The following is a 20437-nucleotide window of genomic DNA, read 5'->3' on the forward strand; positions in this document are numbered from 1 at the left end:
ATTTATTAGTAATACATGTATCAATCAACACTGTATCATATGCACATAATATATTACACTCACACACACACACAAACACACTCCGTCTTGTTGTTACCAATTAGTTGCTCCCCTTAACTTCACTGGCCAGGTGAGTTAGATGGGGGAGGGGGTGGAGCCGGGCTTCTGCTGATCCGGATTGATGCTCCCATGTTGACAAGATGAGACCCGGGGTCCTCTGCAAGACACCTCACTTTTATAGCAGCTTTTCTCTTATGCAAATCTATACCAGATTTAAACTCTGTGTCTGTGTCCATTGGTCCTTTGTGCTGCTTTCTTTTGAGTGTTGTCCCAATGCTGCAAAGAGGGTGTTTCCAAAAGAAGGTGCTTGCTTCTAACCCCCGAGGCCATCGGTATGTCTGCTTGTCTTTAATGAGCCCACTTGACACGTTTTATTGTCCTTGGGTCTGGCTCCCAGCCCCTCTCCAACAGTTGAGGCTGTCTGGAGGTGCTGCCTTCCATGCCTTGCTCATCCACACCTCATTCATTCAACAGGGCAATTGATTAAGAGTGGGGGGGAGAGCTCTTGTTCTACTGCTAGCAAAAATAAATTTTTCTTCTATCNGGGGGGCCAAGCGGGGAGGCTGAGCGGAGGCAGGGCGGGGGTGGAGTCTGGACAGGGAGCAACTCTCCCCCAGGGGAAGCTTCACCCGCAGCCCATGCTCTGAGAGAAGAGTGGGGTTTGTTACCTGCTCTTGCAAATCTGAATTTGTTCCCCCAGTGTCTGTTGCTTTTGTCTGCATGCCAAATGGATTGCAGAAGTGCCCTTCCCTGCTGCAGTTAACCGTTTCTGGGCAACTCCATGTGTAAATGCTCTAGGTGTTAACCTTCTCGCTCTTGGTTTTTCACTTTGAAATTCTTTTTTAATCCACTCCCCCGTGATCAAGTTGCAACTTCTGTCTCCTAATGTGTTGTGTGAACTGTTCCATTTTTCCCTTCATCTGATTTACCAATCCAGTGAAACTATTGTTTGCTACTCCTCCTTCCTGTGCACTTACTTTTCCCATTCTAACAGGCACGAGTCTAAGTCTTGGTTTAGGTTTTACCAGAACCTGGCTCTCATCATATGTTGATGGTCGCAGTGTGGTGGCCCCTCCCCATGGACTGCTTGGTGGCTCTTGGACTGGGTCGTTCCTAATACCCCCATTCCAATCATCACATTCCACCTTTTAATTTTGCTTGGGACACCTTTTTCTATTTCTGTCCCCATTCTTTAGTATCCAAAGTCTGTTGTTGCCCACCAAGATTTATAATGGGGGACTACACTTCTCTTTTTTGCAGATTTTCTACAGCTGTTTCCAATTTCTGTTCTTTCCAGTGCTTTTGTTGCCTCTGTTGTTTCTTCTAACTTTTTCTGTGTTTCTGTTACTTGCCTGGCCAATTTTCTGGTCTTTTGTCTTAACATTTAACAGCCTTGGCCAGAGTTTGCAATATTCTACATTTCTTACTTTTATTATTATTTTTCTGCCCTAGCCTTAGAGATCCCATTCCACGTTTCTGTGGGGATATCTAGGGAGGGGATTAGAGGATTCCCTAACTCAGAGTTTTCTGTCATTTTAGGTCATGACCTTTTCGGGTCACCAGTGTTGTTAAGAATGTTGCTAAAGAATGTTGTTACTATTGGCAGGCTGTTAAGGCTGCTCAGAGCTTTTGTGTTTAGAGCTGAGCCAGTGTTGTTAGCACTAGCAGATAATGTAGCCTGCTAATTCAGAACATCTCAATATTACTCATAAAGAAAGACCACAGATTCCGTTCAGTGGTGAAGGCGCTCGGCCATGTTTACTGTCAGTGAAGTACAGTCCTAGAGCTCCCATAGGAACTACAGGTACGCTAACACGTAGCCTCTGATAGTGGACTAGGTCAGTGAGCAGTGGGCATCTCTGCTGCCCCCTCAGCTGCACAGAGGTGCCCCTCCTATGAGTTCTCTTTTATACATTGATACAAACAAGTTACATATTGCAATCCTGACATGGTTAGTTACCACTCCTACACCTTTTACCTGTTGGTTCAAATAAAACATCCTCCTCCATTATCCAGTCACCTGATCCTTATCTTAATTGGGGTTGGTGTGTTTCTGTACCATCTCCCAGGAATGTGTTTACATGAATACCCAGTACCTAGTACTTTTTAGGAGTGTCTGTGTTTTAGCAATGCTAGCCGTACCTTTGCCAAGTTCATGTACCTGTAAGCAGGGTCTGAACGAGCTCTCCCCTGACATCTAGTGATGAGCTGTGAAAAAGGACTTCAGAAGCTGATCTCATTTGCTTAGGCACACCCACCCTGCCTAGGTGCTCAGCATGATGGGATTGCTTGCCCAAATGATCACTTTTGGCTGGTGTTGAATCCCCAGTCTCCTTGTTATACAGGCAGGAGTAATAAAGAATTGTTATCCTTGTTGTGTGAATCAAGGACAGCAGAACTGTACTTGGCTTACCCTGATTGAGGCACTCACACGGCAGGGAATGTGGGTTGTACCACCACCTGGTGGTGTGGGTCCTGGATGCCATTCGGCCCTTCTTATGGTGTAATAACAGAGCTGATTGCCATTCAGTTGAGAGTCTTGTTACATACCACAGAGCTAAAATCACTGATACTCAGGTTTAAGCATTAAATCTGTTTTGGGATGCAAGAGACTGCCCTATATGCACCAACAGTGAGGCTCCTCCATGAACAGCTGAAATCACTGAGTGCCATGTTAAGTGGTGGTACCTGAAGACATCCCAGTGGATTGGCAATCAGCTGGCAGGGTGGCTGGTAAAGAGGTGTGGTGGGCAGCTGGCAGAGAGGTGTGGTGATTGGGCAAAGGAATGGAGCAGCCAGCTGGGTGGCTGGCAGAAAGGAGCTAAGCGATGATTGGCCAGCAGGGTAGCTGTGGAGAGAAGCAGAGAGCGAGTGCCTGGACAGAGGAGTAAGTAAGGTGCCTTCTTATCTCTGAACTCTGGGCCTGCACTGACCCAGGACAACTGTGAGTGGAGTGCAGAGAAGGGAAAGGCACATTAAATGGACTTTTGTTTGCTGGACTTAAGAACTTGAGGCAAAAGGACACTGCCCAACATAGTCTGGGGTGGGGCTTTTGCTCATGGTTTTATGTTTATGAATCCTGTTTGTGGCGTTTTCCCAAATTAATTTTTTTATTAATTTTTTTTCCCTACACTCAGACTCAGTGCTTGCGAGAGGGGAAGTATTGCCTCTTAGAGGCGCCCAAGGGGTGGTATGTAATTGTCCCAGGTTACTGGGTGGGGTTTAAGCCAGTTTTGTGTTGTATTGTTGAAAAGGAACCCCTAGTTATTGAACCTGGCCCTTGTTGCTGCCAATTCCAATGGACAGAAGGGTTACACACCATACAGTGAACTTGTAAGCAAGCATCTGCTTTATGACAGGGCATGACTTTTGTTGACTTTGGTTCAGGCCTCAGGCCTTGCACCAGGCTCCGTGCTCCAAGCTCTCTCTCTACACTACACTTATGACACTTGCAATAGCCGCTGATGCCCCCTACATAGACTGGTGTTTCTGGAGCAGGGCCACAAGCACAGACTGGGGAGACCATATCTTCATGCAGACCTAGGATGACCAGCAGTGGGTCTAGAAAAATTTTGCATGAAGAAAGCTACATTTCTGGAGCTTTGTGCACAGCATAACCCAAGCCTCCAGTGTAAAGATACATGTATGACAGCCCCCTTGGTGGTTTAGAAGAGAGTTTCTATAACTGTCTGGAAGCTATCTACTCTGCACTGGTGTTGCCGACCAGTTTGGTGTTGGAAAATCAGCTGTGAGGAAAGTGGTGGTGAAGGTTTCTAAGACAATCGGGTGTGTGAAGTAACTGCTGGCTTTTGAGAGAATGGGGTTTCCAAAATGCATTGATTGGACTCGTGTGCCCATAGTTTGCACTCCTCAAATAGCACATGATTAATTAAACCACAAGGGGTACCTACTCCATTGTGATGCAGGCCCTCTTGGACCACATGGCACAATTTATGAATGTCAATGTGAGCTCCACGGGGAAAGCTTTGAGATTCAGAAGTCTTCATTCATGGAAAGGCTGGGACATTATTCCCACCAAATGACATTGTCTTAAACAGAGTTACTGTCCTCCCCTTCATACAGTGCTCCTCCAAGGATTTAAAGGTGGTTGGTAATGCTCCAGAAATATCGACTGGAAGTTGCATACATTATTGGGAAAGAGTTAGCAATTGTTGATGCCTTATCCAGTGCATACATATTGCTTGATGAAAGAGTAAGTTAGAGGAAGCTGATGTTGCAGTACATCTCACCATGTCTTATTAGCCTATTTCAGAACAAAAATCAAAGGTATTTTTCAGCCAGCCATACATAGTCAAATTGAGGACCTGCTTCAGTCTTGTAACACATGTCAAACCTTCAGAAACAAAAAACAAAACAAAACAAACAAAAAATTAATGGAGATATTCCATCTCCTAGAACTGGAAGGGACCTTGAAAGGTCATTGAGTCCAGCACCTTGCCTTCACTAGCAGGACCAAGTACTGATTTTGCCCCAGATCCCTAAGTGGCCCCCCTCAAGGATTGAGCTTACAACCCTGGGTTTAGCAGACCAATACTCAAACCATTGAGCTATCCCTCCCCCCAAGTCAAGAGGAATCAGTGCTATTGTATAAGATCCCAAATAGAACTTGGCAGAAATTTGGCATGGACCTGTTTGAGTTTCAAGGTACAGATTATTTTTATTCTGGTTGATTATTATTCCAAATACTTAGAAGCCTGCTTGCTTCAGGACACCACAAGCATGTCTCTCATAAGACAGATTTCAGAGTAGCAGCCGTGTTAGTCTGTATCCGCAAAAAGAACAGGAGTACTTGTGGCACCTTAGAGACTAACAAATTTATTAGAGCATAAGCTTTCGTGGACTACAGCCCACTTCTATATGCATCCGAAGAAGTGGGCTGTAGTCCACGAAAGCTTATGCTCTAATAAATTTGTTAGTCTCTAAGGTGCCACAAGTACTCCTGTTCTTTTCTCATAAGACAAAGTCTATTTGCAAGATATGGCATACCTGAGAAACTCAGTGACAATGGACCACAATTTTGCTCCAGTTACTTTTAAACTTGTGCAAAACAATTGGACTTTATTCACTAAACATTGTCTGTTGATCCCATAGTCAAATGGAATGGCCAAGAAAACAGTTCAAACTTTAAAAAAGAATTCTTAAAAAAAAAAAATCTAGCTTGGAAAACACAGATCCTATCTTAGGCTGGAGCAAAGGGTCATGCACCTTGCAGGTAGGTGCTGTAACCACCAGGATAAAGAGTCACATATATTGAAACACACAAAAGGAAAAAAGAATCCAAGTAAGGTAAAGAGCATTAGAACTGAAATTGATTGTTCATGCAAAACAAACCTAATCCAAATGTATCAATGCCCTTTCTTCAGACAGTGAATAGTGCTCAAGGTCTCTTCTACAGTTAAGCAGTCCTTCTTGGGGGGAAGAAAGGGTTAGTTCTGTTTTGGTTTTTTTTGTTTTTTCAATTCTAAAGTGGGAATGATAGTCTATTTCCTTTCTTAGATAAAGCAGACAGATAGACAAGAGATGATAGTAATGATGGGGTGGAACATCGCTTCTGTTGATGTTCTCAGTATGCAGGGTGGCTGGTAGGTAATAGACAGATGTTTTGGGCTGGCAGATCAGCCACAACACCTGTTACTCTAGACACTGGCTCACCTCCACAGTCAGGGACATCATCTGGTTCTTCTGGTCAGGTCCCTGTCCTTCACTTGTCTTTCTCAGGCTGCTCAGAGCTGGGTGAATTGTCTCATTTTACTATGCAGTTGGGCACCATTTCAGATTTTTGTAGGGGGGGTGGGGCGGGCAACTTTAACTGTGACTCCTGGGTCTATTTAGGCACTTGAGAAAACTAGTTTTTTGGTAGATAACTTAGCAATTAGCTGACAGGAGCTCTGTATCTAATTCCTTTATAAAAGAAAGAAAATTAAATAAATATGAGACCCACTCAGCTCTAATAGCAACATGTTCTGATATCTTGTGGCAAGTCACTTAAGGGACACTGGTTAGTTATAAAATTTTAATTTTACTTTATTATTAACTCTGTGGAGAGAGAGACCCCATCAGGACTCCTGGGTTCTATCCCAGCTCTGGGAGGAGAGCAGGGTCTAGTGGGTTACAACAGGGAACAAATACATTTGGGTTCTATATAAGAACATCAGAATGGCCATACTGGGTAAGACCAATGGTCCATCTAGCCCAGTATCCTGTCTTCCAACAGTGGCCAATGCCAGGTGCTTCAGAGGGAATGAACAGAGCAGGCAATCATCAAGTTGCCCTGTTGCCCACTCCCAGCTTCTGGCAAACAGAGGTGAGGGACATGCCGGACATGGTGTTGGATCCCTGCCCACCCTGGCTAATAGCCATTGCTGGACCTATCTTCCATGAACTTATTGGAACCCTGTTATAGTTTTGGCCTTCATGACATCCCCTGGCAAAGAGTTCCACAGGTTGACTGTGAATACTGTTTTTTGTTTAATTTAAATCTGCTGCCTATTAATTTCATTTGGTGACCCCTAGTTCTTGTTATGTGAGGGAGTAAATAACATTTCCTTATTCAATTTTTCCACACCATTCATGATTTTATAGACCTCTATCACACCCCCCTTAGTCATCTCTTTTCCAAGCTGAAAAGTGCCAGTCTTTTTAATCTCTCCTCATAGAGAAGGTGTTCTATATCTCTAATAATTTCTGTTGCCCTTCTCTGTATCTTTTCCAAATCCAATATATCTTTTTTGAGATGGGGTGACCAAATCTGCACACCCTATTCAATATGTTGGCGTACCGTGGATTTATATAGAGGCAATGAGATATTTTTCTCTTATTATCTATTCCTTTCCTAATGATTCCCAATATTCTTTAAGCTTTTTTAATTGCCACTGCACATTGAGCAGGTGTTTTCAGAGGAACTATCCACAATGACTCCAAGATCTCTTTATTGACGGGTTCAGCTAATTTAGACCCCATCATTTTATATGTATAATTGGGATTATATTTTGCCAAGTGCATTACTTTGCATTAATCAACACTGAATTTCTTCTGCCATTGTGTTGCCCAGTCATCCAGTTTTGTGAGATCCCTTTGTAACTCTTCTCAGTCTGCTTTGGACTTAACTATCTTGAGTAATTTTGTTTCATCTGCAAATTTTATCACCTCACTGCATACCCCTTTTTCCAGATCACTAATGAATATGTTGAATAGGACTGGTCCCAGTACAGACCCCTGAGGGACACCACTATTGACCTCTTTCACCTTTTATTCCTACCCTTTGTTTCCTATCTTTTAACTGAAATGCCTGGCAGTGTTTTCAGGATCATCTAACGATCCTTAATTTGCTTTAATTATAAGCATTTTGTTATCTTAATGACCCTGTCCCTGTTTATAAATAAACTCCCTGCCCCAAAGGCTGTGCTGCTCCCAGCTTCGAAACTCATCACACATCACACTCAAGCTGTTGCAGTTAAGAGCTCTGTCTGGGGCTAGGGTGAGTAGACCTCCCCAACGAAACTTGGGGGGGGGCCTAGAGCCCTCCCCTTCCCCCCCCCCCCAAATGGCACCCCTGCATATAGTACAGATGGTTTCAGGATCCAGTAAAAAGCTGAAAGAGAAACCAGAGGGGGAGGAGGGCAAGGGAAGACAGGGGAAAGAAAGTAGCACAAAAGGGAGGGGAAGAAAGAGCAGGATCTCACAAGTATCAGGTTGGGGACCTCACTGGTGCAGCGATGATATTCAAGGATCCTCATTGGAGTATCAAAAACTGATATAACAACAGCAACTCTCCTGTCACCACTGCAGTGATGGTAAAAAGCTTTAAATTTGTCCTGCCCCAAAGTCTCTTTTCAAGGGCCCCAAAAGTGAGTGATGAGGACATTATTTTGTCCACCATTTAGGCCTAATTTCCAACAAACCAATTTTGGTTCACTGATTTCTGGTTCCACACTTTTCTTATTTACCAGACATAGAATCATGGGAGGTGCAATGTCCTGTGTTGCCTGATCTATAGATTATATATTAATTGCATTGATTACTTAAGAATTCCCAATTAACACACTGAGGTTTGGTAGGTTCTAGTCCTGAGATCAAACCCAGTATTATTAAAATTATTTAGTTGCAACTCACCACTTAGGAAAAGCCTTTGGAATTTGCAATAGTTTTATTAATAGAGTTAGTAAAGTTACAAACACTCCAGCCAATCAAGGTAGATAGGGATAATACAGAATGTACATAGTCACATCATCCCTTTTAGAACAACCCCAAAGATCAGTCATTATTTTTCTCATCATCATCCAATCATTTTCCTTGTCACTATCATCAGTGGTCATCATCCTGGCATCTTCCAAGAGCTACCTCTCTCAAAGCACAAAGACCAGGATACAGTTTTTAATAATGCCCAATGCATATTCTGTAGGGATTTTAGCCCATTTTCCTTACCTGTATTTCCTCACTTTATGAATATAGAAGTGACCTGTTACCTAAAGTTCATTAGCATACACATCCATTAGTTACCATGACATTCTTGTGGTCAGACATTTGCTTATGTTCCTAACTTAAAATACCCCAGACTTGTATAAACTAGTATTCATGTTTCCTGTCAGCAGTTTGGGCATTACAGCAATCTGTCTTGTGCTATATTATGATTTAGAATTACTCCCGATTAACTACTTATGCTAAGGCTTTTGGGGCATCCTTATAGCCCTGAGAATAAGGGCCAGTTTATTGACTCTGGCCACTAGGCCTTATAGCCCTGAGAATAAGGGCAACCCTATTGACTCTGGCCATTGGGCCTTATGGACCTGAGAATGAGAGCAACTCTACAGACTCTGACCACTAGGTGTCATGGTCCCGAGGCCAACAGCAGTCCTGAGGACTTATTCACGGGATGGGGTGCACTCACCATGCACTGGACAGGGTGCCTCCACCCCATCACAGGCTGCATGCATTATTGCCTTAATTTATACCTATGCCTTACCTACAGAATACATCTGCCCCTGCACTCAAGGGAGCTTGTGGACATGCAGGAAAGGATCCTGGACATCACGCAGAAGCAAACAGCTCTGCTGGAAAACACTGTGGAGCTATGTTCACATCCAGCACCTCAACCAAGCCATCCTGCAGCATGTGGAGAACACAGGATACTGGGGGTCCCCTTTTCCTCCCACAAATTATATCCACTAAGAAAAGGAGAACAGTTTCCACCTACACATTTTTGTGAGCTCATCAGCACAGCCATGTGTGCGCTCAGGAGTTTGGGCATGTTTCTCCACAGGTCTATTGGTCTGAAGTTTCCACTGCATTATGTTAGCTCAATAGAGGTTTCATCATGTACAATTCAGCTTAAAAAAATTGCTGAAGTACATTTCCCCTTCCCCTGCATAACATTAATTATTAATAAAATCTTTACACAAACACATTTGTTTCCTCTTACAGAACATTCATTTTCTACAACTACAGTCTGATATTTTCGAAGCACACCACATCCCTGACTCCGTGTCCCGGACCACTTGGGGCACCTGGTAGAGGTCCCCTCTCTGCTGTTCAAAACAGGAAAATTCTCTCCCCCTCTGCTTCCCAGCCATCAGTGAGGCTCTCCCCCTGGCTTTCACATATGTTCAGCAAAACCCAGCAAGCACCTATGACAAGAGGCAGCAAGCACCTATGGCACTACTGCTCAGTGGCCTCCAGTCTTGTTAGGAGGTTCCTTCTCCTTCCCTTCAGTCTACCACATGCCCATTTCACTGCAGCTACTCAGAGTGTGGTTAAACAGCTCCTTTAATCTGTCCAAGTGCCCGGGGTAATGATTTATAAGCCAGGGATTCAGACGGTTCCCCAGAATGAAAGAAGTGTGAGGCAAAAAAGGGTTGATTGCCAGGTAATATTCAAAGTAAAATTACTAAAAGAATTAAACAATTATCAAAACTGATTATTAGGAGAAACAATAAATAGATGGAGTTGTTAATTAGTTGCTCCTCAGCTGACCGGTTCAGGAAAAGCAAATGAAAACATGGAATTATTGATTATGGTTATTAATGAATTCAGGAAGTAACCACATAAGAATTTACCCAGGCTTCTTTTTCCTGTGCATAAGGGATGTCCCAAAATAAACAATTCAACTTGATATTAAAACTTTTAAACTAAAAATAAATTTGGATGAAACTAGATAGGTTGATAAGCCAATACAATTGAAAGGAGTGTCAACTTCATAAAAGCTAGCAAAGCCATTATTACTCTTTTATTTTTTATTAAAGGTAATATCATACATCTATGGGTGATAGTGTATTGTTCAAATATAGAAAAAGAACTATCACAAAGTACCCTGCTTTTGTTATTTAAAATGGGCAAATGTAAAATAGGAACTAATTAAGTTCCCACCCCAAGACTGGAATGAAGCTAGTCTTGAGTGTAAAATAGGAACACAAGACAACTCTGTAGTTAGAAATCAGGGCCGGATTAACTTTTTGTGGGCCCGGCGCCAAACCTATTTGTGGGCCCCCATTGGGGAAATAGGGCATGTGATGAGGGGCGGTCCGCAGAGCGAGGGTCCGGTTGGGGGCAATGAGACGCAGCGCAGCAGGAGTGGCCCCACTCAGCCCAGCACAAGGGCACTATTTACAAACCCCAAACTGCTAGACGCACACTGGCCCGCCCAGCCCCGCGCTGCCAGCGTGCCCCTTCCACACTGCCCCCCTGCCCAGTGCCCTGCCCTTATGCCAGCTTAATAAAGGGTTATATGAAGAGGCATAATACAAAGTCATATGAAAGTTAGAGGTTATATATGGATAGGCTTAATACAAGGTTATATAGAGAGGCATAATACAAAGTCGTATGAAAGTTATGTGAAGATGCTTAATACAGAGATTTATCTACAGGGTTCATTTGGGTGGGGGTCTAGGTGTAGGTGGTTGGGGCTCAGTGGGGAGGGTGTCTGGAGGGGCTCATCGGGGTGGTACAGATGCAGGGGAGGTGGGACTTGTAAGGGTGAGAGTTTGATGGGCCGGCTTAACAGGGGAGCCCCAGCTGCTGCCAAGGGGATCCGCATGCTGGGCCCCCGTTTCCCCAGTCCCAGGGATCGGTAACCTTCGGCATGTGGCCCACCAGGGTAAGCCCCCTGGTGGGCCGGGCTGGTTTGTTTACTTGCCGCGTTGCAGATTCGGCCGATTGTGGCTCCCACTGGTCGTGGTTTGCCGCTCCAGGCCAATGGAGGCTGCGAGAAGCCACGGCCAGCACATCCCTCGTTCTGCAGCCCCCCATTTGCCTGGAGCTGCGATCGGCCAGTAAACAAACTGGCCTGGCCCACCAGGGGGCTTACCCTGGCGGGCCGCGGGACGAAGGTTGCCGATCCTTGCCCTATCCCCTCCTCTTCCCCATCCCATGCCCCTTCCTTCCCCACTGCCTCTATCCCCCTGCCCTTCTTGCTCCACCATGGGCACTCACTGTTGTACAAGATGAAGGATGGCTCCCAGCACACAGAAGGGAGCTCAACCAGCACTAGGACCCAGAAGGTGGTGTCCAGCTGCAAAGTCCGGGGAGCTGAGCAGCACCTTCTTTTTTCAGCGTGGCTGCGCAGCTCTGCAGGCAGAGTAGGTACGCTCGTTCCACCCCCCTCCCCAAGATCCCATCCCCACCTCTTCTCTGCCTCCTCTCCGCAGGTGAGCATGCTGCAGCTGTGCTCATCCCCCACCCTCCTGCCGGCAAACAGCTGATCAGCAAACAGCTGATCGGCGGAAGGGAGGGGGAGGGCGGGAAGGGAGCAAGCTGTGAGAAGAGGCAGGGGAGGGGGAGCTTGTCTGCCCTACTGCAGCAGGAGCCTCAGTGCCAGGAGCACCAAGCTTCTGCCCCCCGCAGGAGAGAGCAGGGGGTGGAGAAGAGTGGGCCTGGTCGGGGCCCCCCTGGAGTGTGGGCCCGGCTCCATGGAGAAATCCGCTACTGTTAGAAACACACACAACATAGCTAAAATTATTTTACAAGTAAGAGTATTCTAAAGGTTAGAAGCCACACAAGTAAAGATTGAAGTGTGAATCTGAAGTCAGAAGATAGCTTTGGTTACTCACACGCACAGCGTAATATTCCAAGGGAGACAGATCTAAGGATATTTCTCTCACAGGCAGGTAATTCTCACTCACACATGCAAAAGCAGCACAGCTGGAGGGCATGAGTGTAAGGATTTGTCTACACTGGCACTTGGTCGGCAAAACTTTTTGTTGTTCAGGGGTGTTAAAAAAACACGACAAAAGTTTTACTGACAAAAAGCACCAGTGTGAACAGCGTTTTGTTGGCAGGAGCACTCTCCTGCCTACAAACAGCAGCTCTCCTGCTGACAAACAGCAGCTACACTGCATGCCTTTTAGCAACACGGCTGTAGCAGCACAGTCATGTCGCTAAAAGCCTCATAGTGTAGCCACAGCCTAAGATACAGGCATGAGCAGAACAGTGATTGACAAAGTTGCTAGTTCCCAGTAGCACTTAAAGTTAGGAATTGAGTTGAAACAAGACAACAAAAGAAAATTAACCATCAAGCAATGGATTTCCACAAAGCTGGGATAACACAGTAAGCACAGCTGAGATTTAGTTATATCCTCACCAAACCAAAGATCTAAAGGGTAGCTCTTTTAGGCAGTAAGACAGATAATTAATAAGACAATTTAAGTGAGCTCAGCACTACACAGACAAGGTGTGAACAGTAACTGGCAGTTACAGGTGCAAGCAGGCAGTTTAAATCAGCACCACATCAGTTTCAGTTAAAAAGTTGTCACATTCAAATGCTAAAACTTAGTCCGTTGATGTTCTTAGAATTTTCCTCACTGTTTTGTGCGGACTTAGGCAGCTTCTGAATACACTTACTAGACCAGGCCCCACCGCATAATACCTTCCTTGGTTTGTCAATCACAAACAGAGATAGGTTCCTATGCCCCTGGGAGGGGTGAGGTTAACACACATCCCTCTGGTCATCATCTCCCATTGGCTAGCTTAGGCAGTGCCTGACCTAGCATGCCGGCTTTTGTGAATCTCATTCTAAGGCACCTATCTCTCCTCATTCATTGTAGAGAGGGAGCCGGTGCTCCTAACTCAGGCTTCCTTGATTCCAGTGTTGTTCCTGTGATTTTCTAGGTGCCAAAAAATATAGTCTCTGCAATAGTGAGTGTCACAGCGTCTCTCGGTGGATACCAGCCTAAAAAACTATCAAGAGTTAATGCGAAATCACAGCATATAAGATAAGGATGATTCTAAGTATACAAGACCAAATTTCAATAGAGAAGGTCAATGGAAGCATCTGGAAAATTATAATAAAATCCCATCACAATTTGGAAGTCTCATCTCAGACTCTTGTTCTACACAGCTTTGCTCTGGGAAGGTCATTTCATTTTCTGCTTTATAACTACACCATGTCCTCATTACATGGCCACTCCTACCAGGTCTGGCCTGACCCTCTGAGATTTGTGGGAATTGGCAAAGGTGTTATTCACTTAGCCCTTCCCCAGCCAGGGCAATTCTTGGTTTTGTGATCTCTGGATTCTCTTATGTGTTATGAGGTCTGAGCTGTGCCGCAAGCCTTTCCCACAGTCAGGGCATTTATAAGGATCCCTGATGTCATTGAAAGTGTGAGATATGACTGAAGCCTTTCCCACAGTCAATACACTCATAGGTCTTTCTCCACTGTGGATTCTCTTATGTTTAGTAAGGACTGAGCTTACAGTGAAGCTTTCCCCATATTCTGGGCATTAAAAGGGTTTCTCCCCTGTGTGGATTCTCTGGTGAGGAACAAGGACTGACCTCTGACATCAGCTTTTCCCGCAGTCAGGGCAGTTATAGAGTTTCTCTCCAGTGTGGATTCTGAAGCTTTTCCCACACTCAGCACATTTGAAGGGTTTCTCTCCCGTGTGGATTCTCCGATGTTCAATAAGGACTGAGCTATGACAGAAGCTTTTCCCGCAATCGGGGCAGTTATAGGGTCTCTCTCCTGTGTGGGTTCTCTGATGTGATAGAAGCTGTGAATTCTGACTGAAGCTTTTCCCACAGTCAATACACTCATAGGGTCTTTCTCCACTGTGGATTCTCCTATGTTTAGTGAGGGTTGAGCTCACAGTGAAGCTTTTCCCACATTCTGGGCATTGAAAGGGTTTCTCCCCTGTGTGGATTCTCTGGTGAGTAACAAGGACTGACCTGTGACGGAAGCTTTTCCCGCAGTCAGAGCAGTTATAGGGTTTCTCTCCTGTGTGGATTCTCTGATGCGATAGGAGGCGTGAGATCCGGCTGAAGCTTTTCCCACACTCATTGCACTTGTAAGGTTTCTCTCCTGTGTGGCTACTCTGATGTTGAGTAAGAGTTGAGTTGTGACTGAAGCTTTTCCCACAATCAGGGCAGTTATAGGGTTTCTCTCCTGTGTGAATTCGCTGATGTATTAGGAAGTGTGAGATGTGACTGAAGCTTTTCCCACACTCTTTGCATTTGTAGGGTTTCTCTCCCGTGTGGATTCTCTGATGTTGAATAAGGGTTGAGCTTTCACTGAAGCTTTTCCCACAGTCAGGGCAGTTATAGGGTTTCTCTCCTGTGTGGGTTCTCTGATGTGATAGGAGGTGAGAGAACCGACTGAAGCTTTTCCCGCACTCATTGCATTTGTAGGGTTTCTCTCCCGTGTGGATTCTCTGATGTTCAATGAGGACTGATCTATGACGGAAGCTTTTCCCGCAATCGGGGCAGTTATAGGGTCTCTCTCCTGTGTGGGTTCTATGATGAGATAGAAGCTGTGAATTCTCACTGAAGCTTTTCCCACACATAAGGCATTCATAGGGTCGCTCTCCCGTGTGGATTCTCTGATGTTTAATAAGGTGGAACCTCTGACGGAAGCTTTTCCCACACTCTAGACACTCATAGGGTCTCTCTCCTGTGTGGAGTGTATGATGTTTACTAAGGGCTGAGGTCTGTCTGAAGCTTTTCCCACAGTCGAGACACTTGTAGGGTCTCTCTCCTGTGTGGATTCTCTGGTGTCTAATAAGGGCTGATCTGTATTGGAAGCTTTTCCTACAGTCACCACATGTGTAGGGTCTTTCTCCAGTGGGGCTTCTCTGTTGAACAGTTTTTTTGATTTTCCTAATTCCTTTGGATTTACCCTGTCTCTCCTCTGAGTGGTTTCCTTGCTCTGTCTCTGGCTCGCTCTGACCCTCATGGTCTTCTCCCTCCTCAGGACTCTGGGAAATATCCCCTTCAGCTCTTCCCGATACTGTCCCCTGTGGTTCCACTTGCTCAGGACCTTCCTGCTCAGGATTCTCCTCCTCAATCTCACTCACCACCCCATCATCTGCTGGGACAGAGAGAGAATCCAGACAGGAGTCAGTCCCTGTGCCGGGGGGGATGGGAACCTCAGAAAGGGGAACAGAAAAGGGGGGAACAAACCAAAGTAATTGTTGAGCAGATAAAAAAAAAATCAGGGGCTGAATCCTACCTACTCTCCCTCCAAACCTTTCCCAAGAAGAGAGAGGCGGGGACCCATCCTTCCTCCACATCCTCTGAATATAGATGAAGGCGGGGCTAAAGGGTCAGACACACTTGATAACAATTCATGATTGATGTTTGCCAGGAGGATTGAATATTTGGTTTCTGAATTAGTTTTGCACAATCCTCACCTGTGTGGGTGTTTCTCAGGATCTCTCTTTCCTTGTATCCATGGAGATCAGGGAGCCATGGCTCCTCTCCTTGATCCAGCCAGGAGATGATGTCAGGTTTGAAAATCAGAAATCCTGCTTGTGGGGCAAAGAAACTTGTTCATTAAGATCAGTTCTGTTACTCCTTCCAGATCCAGGATCTGAGCAGGAAAGTGCAGAGAGGCTCCCTGCTCTCCCCTCCCATCCCCTCCAGGGTCTGGACTATAAACCATACAAGATCTGATCTGGAGCAAGGATTCACTACCTCTGTCTAGGAAACTGCCCTAACTTATTCCCCTTGGGAGCTGAGCAGAGTTGCTACCCTCTCTAGCTCTCTGAGATACAACCACTCTCCCATCACTGACAACTACACCCCCTCTCCTGCCACACCTACCTCTCCCCAACACAAGACAGAACATGCACCAACTCACCAACCTCATGAGGAGGGATAATATTCTGGGGTGTATTAACAGGAGTGTTGTATGTAAGACACAGGACATAATTGTCCTGCTCTACTCAGCACTGAGGAGGGCTCAGTTTGAGAACTGTGTCCAATTCTGAGTACCACACTCTAGGAAAGATGTGGAAAAACTAGAGAGAGTCCAGAGGAGAGCAACAAAAATGATAAAAGATTTCAAAAATACGAGTTATAAGGAAAGGTTAAAAAACATGTACATGTTTAGTCTTGAGAAAAAAAAGACTGAGGGGGGGATCCACCTGATTACAGTCTTCAAATATATTAGAAGCTGATAAAAAGAGGATGGTGATGAATTGAGGTAAGACTAGAAGTAATAGATTTAACTTGCAGCGAGGGAGATTTAGGTCAGATATTAGGAAAAAACCTTTCTACCTAGAAGGGTAGTTTAGCTCTGGAATAGGCTTCCAAGGGAGGTTGTGCAATCCCCATTGCTGGAGGCTTTAAAAAAAAGGTTCCATAAACACGTCAGGGATAATGTAGGTTTACTTGGTCCTGCCTCACTTCTTGAGGTCCCTTTCAGCCCTACATTTCTATGATTCTATATTAGTTAGACTTAGAGCTCTTTCATCTGGAGACTGTGTTTCACTAGCATCTGAAGAAGTGAGGTTCTTACCCACGAAAGCTTATGCTCCCAATACTTCTGTTAGTCTTAAAGGTGCCACAGGACCCTCTGTTGCTTTTTACAGATTCAGACTAACACGGCTACCACTCTGATACTTGTGTTTCACTAGGTGTCCCCATTCAGCACCTTGCATAATGGGGCAATGATCCCTGACTAGTCCAATCCCCTGTGCTGAGGTGGGACCAAATAAACCTACTCAATCTCTAACAGGTGTTTGTCCACCCTGTTCTTAAAAACGTTCAGTGACAGGGATTCTAGAACCTGCCTCGATAACTGTTCTAGTGCTTAAATATCCTTACAGTTAGAGTTTTTCCTAATAGCCAACCTAAATCTCAGTTGCTGCACGTTAAGCCAATTACTTCTTCTGCTATCTTCAGTGCACATAGAGAACAACTGATCACTATCCTTTTTATAACACCCAGTAACATGTTTGAAGACTGTTATAAGGTCTCCCTTCAGTCCTTTTTTCTCACAACTAAACATCCCCAGTTATTGTAACCTTTTCTCATAGCTAACGTTTTCTAAATCTTTTATCACTTTTGTCACTATCCTCTGCACTCTGTCCTATTTAAATAAATAAAATAATGGAGATATCTTATCTCCTAGAACTGGAAGGGACCTTGAAAGGTCATTGAGTCCAGCCCCCTGCCTTCACTATCAGGACCAAGTATTGATTTTGCCCCAGATCCCTAAGTGGCCCCCTCAAAGATTGAACTCACAACCCTGGGTTTAGCAGGCCAATGCTCAAACCACTGAGGTATCCCTCCTGTCCACATCTTTCTTAAGGTGTGGTGTTTAAAGCTGAATACAGTATGTCACCACATAGCAGTGCCAAGTAGACAAAAGACAACTACCTCCTGTGTCTTACACACAACGTCTCTGTTTATACATGCCAGAATTATATTAACCTGTTTCACAAGTAGGCAGGAGCAGTGTGTGGAGCCACATGCCCCCCCAACCCGTGCTGGCTGCTTCTGGGAGCAGCATGGGGCCATGGCAGGCAGGGAGCCTACCACTGACTGGGAGCTGCCCGAGGTAAGTGCCACCTGGCAGGAGCCCGCACCGCAACCCTCAGCCCTGAGCCCCCTCCCGGAACTAGCACCCCATATGCCCTCCTGCACCTGAACCCTCTCCTGCACCCCAACCCTCTGCCCTAGCCCTAACCCCCCCTCCTGGAGCCAGCACCCCATACCCCCTCCTGGACCCCTACACTCTGCCCCAGCCTGGGGCCTCCTGCACCCAAACTCCCTCCCAGAGCTTTCACCCCTCAACCCCTCCCGTGCCGCTGCCCCCTGCCCCCCCCCCACCCCCCCCCCCAGAGCCAGCACCCTATACCCCCTCCCGTAACACAACACTCTGCCTCAGACTGGAGCCCCCTTCTGCACCCAAACTCCCTCCCAGAGCTCGCATCCTGTACCCCCTTCTATAGCCCAATACTCTGTCCCAGCCAGGAACTCCCTCCTGTACCCAAACTTTCTCCCTGGGCTTGCACCCCTCCTGCACTCCAACCCTCTGCCTCAGGCTCAGCCCAGAGCCCCCTCCCACCCTCCAAACTCCTCGGCCTCAGCCCAAAGCCCACACCCCCTCCTGAACCCCAACCCCCTGCCCCAGCATGGTCAAAGCTTTGCTTGGTATGTCGGAAAGGAGGGTGCAGCAGCCAAAAGACAATGGCTTACCATGGCTGCATGCAAGCCGAATTCTGTTGCCCGGACCTGCGTCTGTGATCTCTAGCAGCAAAGCCACAGGCACTCAATATTAAGAGGCAAAATGCGACCTTGCACAGAAATCACATGTGCTATGTAATGTGACTAGTGTTGTTCACCGTGAAAGAGTATAAGCATTGTTCTGTAAAATGTATCTTTTTAAAAAATTCTCTCCTTTTTTCCCTCCCTCCAGCAGCTGCAGATTTTTCAAGCCTCCCTCCTCTGTTCCGAAGGCTATCTCAGATAAGGCGTCGGAAAAAGAGGACGCGAGACGAGATGTTCGTGGAAATCATGGAATCCACCCGCAATGAAAGAGCTCATCTGAATGAGTGGAAGGACACGGTTTCAAAGTATAGGAAAGATGCCAGTGAACGTGAGGACAGGATGGACCAAGGTGAGGACAGGAGGGATGCTCGAGATGAGAGGTTGCAGCAGGAAGATCAGAGGAGGCAGGATGCAACGCTGGGGCTGCTGCGTGAGCAAACAGACATGCTCTGGAGTCTGGTGGAGCTTCAGGAACGGCAGCAGGATCAGACTGCCGCTGCAGCCCCTGCATAACCACCCTCCCCCCTCACCATGTTCCATAGCCTCCTCACTCAGACATGTACGAATGCGGGAGGGGGGAAGGGGGGAGGCTCCGTGCACCCTTCCATTCCACCCCAGTAGACAGCCCAAGCAAAAGGCTGTCATTATTTTAACCTTTTTTTAGTGGCCTTTTCCTTCCCTCCGATCCTCCTCCCAAACCCCACCCGGGCTACCTTCTCAGTTCTCTCCCTCTTTTTATAATCAATTAATAAAGAATACATGATTTTTAAATGATAGTGACTTTATTTCCTTTGAAAGCAAGCTGTGATCGAAGGGGGAGGGTGGGTTGCCTACAGCAAATGAGTCAATAAAGGGGGCGGGTTTTCATCAAGAAGAAACAAACAGAACTTTCACACGGTAGCCTGGCCAGTCACGAAACTGGTTTTCAAAGCTTCTCTGATGCACCGCGCTTCCTGGTGTGCTCTTCTAATCGCCCTGGTGTCTGGCTGCGCGTAATCAGCAGCCAGGCGATTTGCCTCAGCCTCCCACCCCACCATAAAGGCTCCCCCTTACTCTCACAGAGACTGTGGAGCACACTGCAAGCAGCAATAACAATGGGGATATTGGTTTGGCTGAGGTCTGAGTCAGTAAAGTGCGCCAGCGACCTTTTAAACGGCCAAATGCACATTCCACCACCATTCTGCACTTGCTCAGCCTGTAGTTGAACAGCTCCTGACTCCTGTCCAGGCTGCCTGTGTATGGCTTCATGAGCCATGGCATTAAGGGGTAGGCTGGGTCCCCAAGGATAACTATTGGCATTTCAACATCCACAACGGTTATTTTCTGGTCTGGGGAAGTAAGTCCCTTGCTGCAGCCGTTTAAACAGAGTAGTGTTCCTGAAGACGCGAACGTCATGAACCCTTCCTGGCCAGCCCACGTTGATGTTGTTGAAACGTCCCCTGTGATCCACCAGTGCTTGCAGCACCATTGAAAAGTAACCCTTGCGGTTTATGTACTGGGTACCCTGGTGCTCCGGTGCCAAGATAGGGATATGGGTTCCATCTATCGCCCCACCACAGTTAGGGAATCCCATTGCAGCAAAGCCATCCACTATGGCCTGCACATTTCCCAGAGTCACTACCTTTCGTAGAAAGCAACAGAGGGTCCTGTGGCACCTTTGAGACTAACAGAAGTACTGGGAGCATAAGCTTTCGTGGGTAAGAACCTCACTTCTTCAGATGCAAGTAATGGAAATCTCCAGAGGCAGGTATATATCAGTGTGGAGTTAACGAGGTTAGTTCAATCAGGGAGGGTGAGGTGCTCTGCTAGCAGTTGAGGTGTGAACACCAAGGGAGGAGAAACTGTTTCTGTAGTTGGATAGCCATTCACAGTCTTTGTT

At 46.2% G+C, this 20437-nt stretch overlaps 1 protein-coding gene and 1 pseudogene across 1 annotated transcript in view; one reads left to right on the forward strand and one right to left on the reverse strand.

Annotated features, from left to right (window-relative positions):
* Window positions 1–20437, forward strand: part of LOC117887133 — a 154460-nt pseudogene that overhangs the window by 42536 nt on the left and 91487 nt on the right.
* The window catches only part of LOC117887148 (zinc finger protein 883-like), a 13802-nt gene continuing 5189 nt past the window's right edge, over window positions 11825–20437 (reverse strand). Inside the window, exons 3-4 of the mRNA XM_034789439.1 lie at window positions 15693–15809; window positions 11825–15370 (exon numbers count right to left, since the gene is read on the reverse strand). Coding sequence (XP_034645330.1) covers window positions 13851–15370; window positions 15693–15809 — 1637 coding nt within the window. The 3' untranslated portion in view covers window positions 11825–13850. The remainder of the gene's footprint in view (window positions 15371–15692; window positions 15810–20437) is intronic.

The sequence above is a fragment of the Trachemys scripta genome, chromosome 14, assembly GCF_013100865.1.
Source record: "Trachemys scripta elegans isolate TJP31775 chromosome 14, CAS_Tse_1.0, whole genome shotgun sequence".
NCBI lineage: Eukaryota > Metazoa > Chordata > Testudines > Emydidae > Trachemys > Trachemys scripta.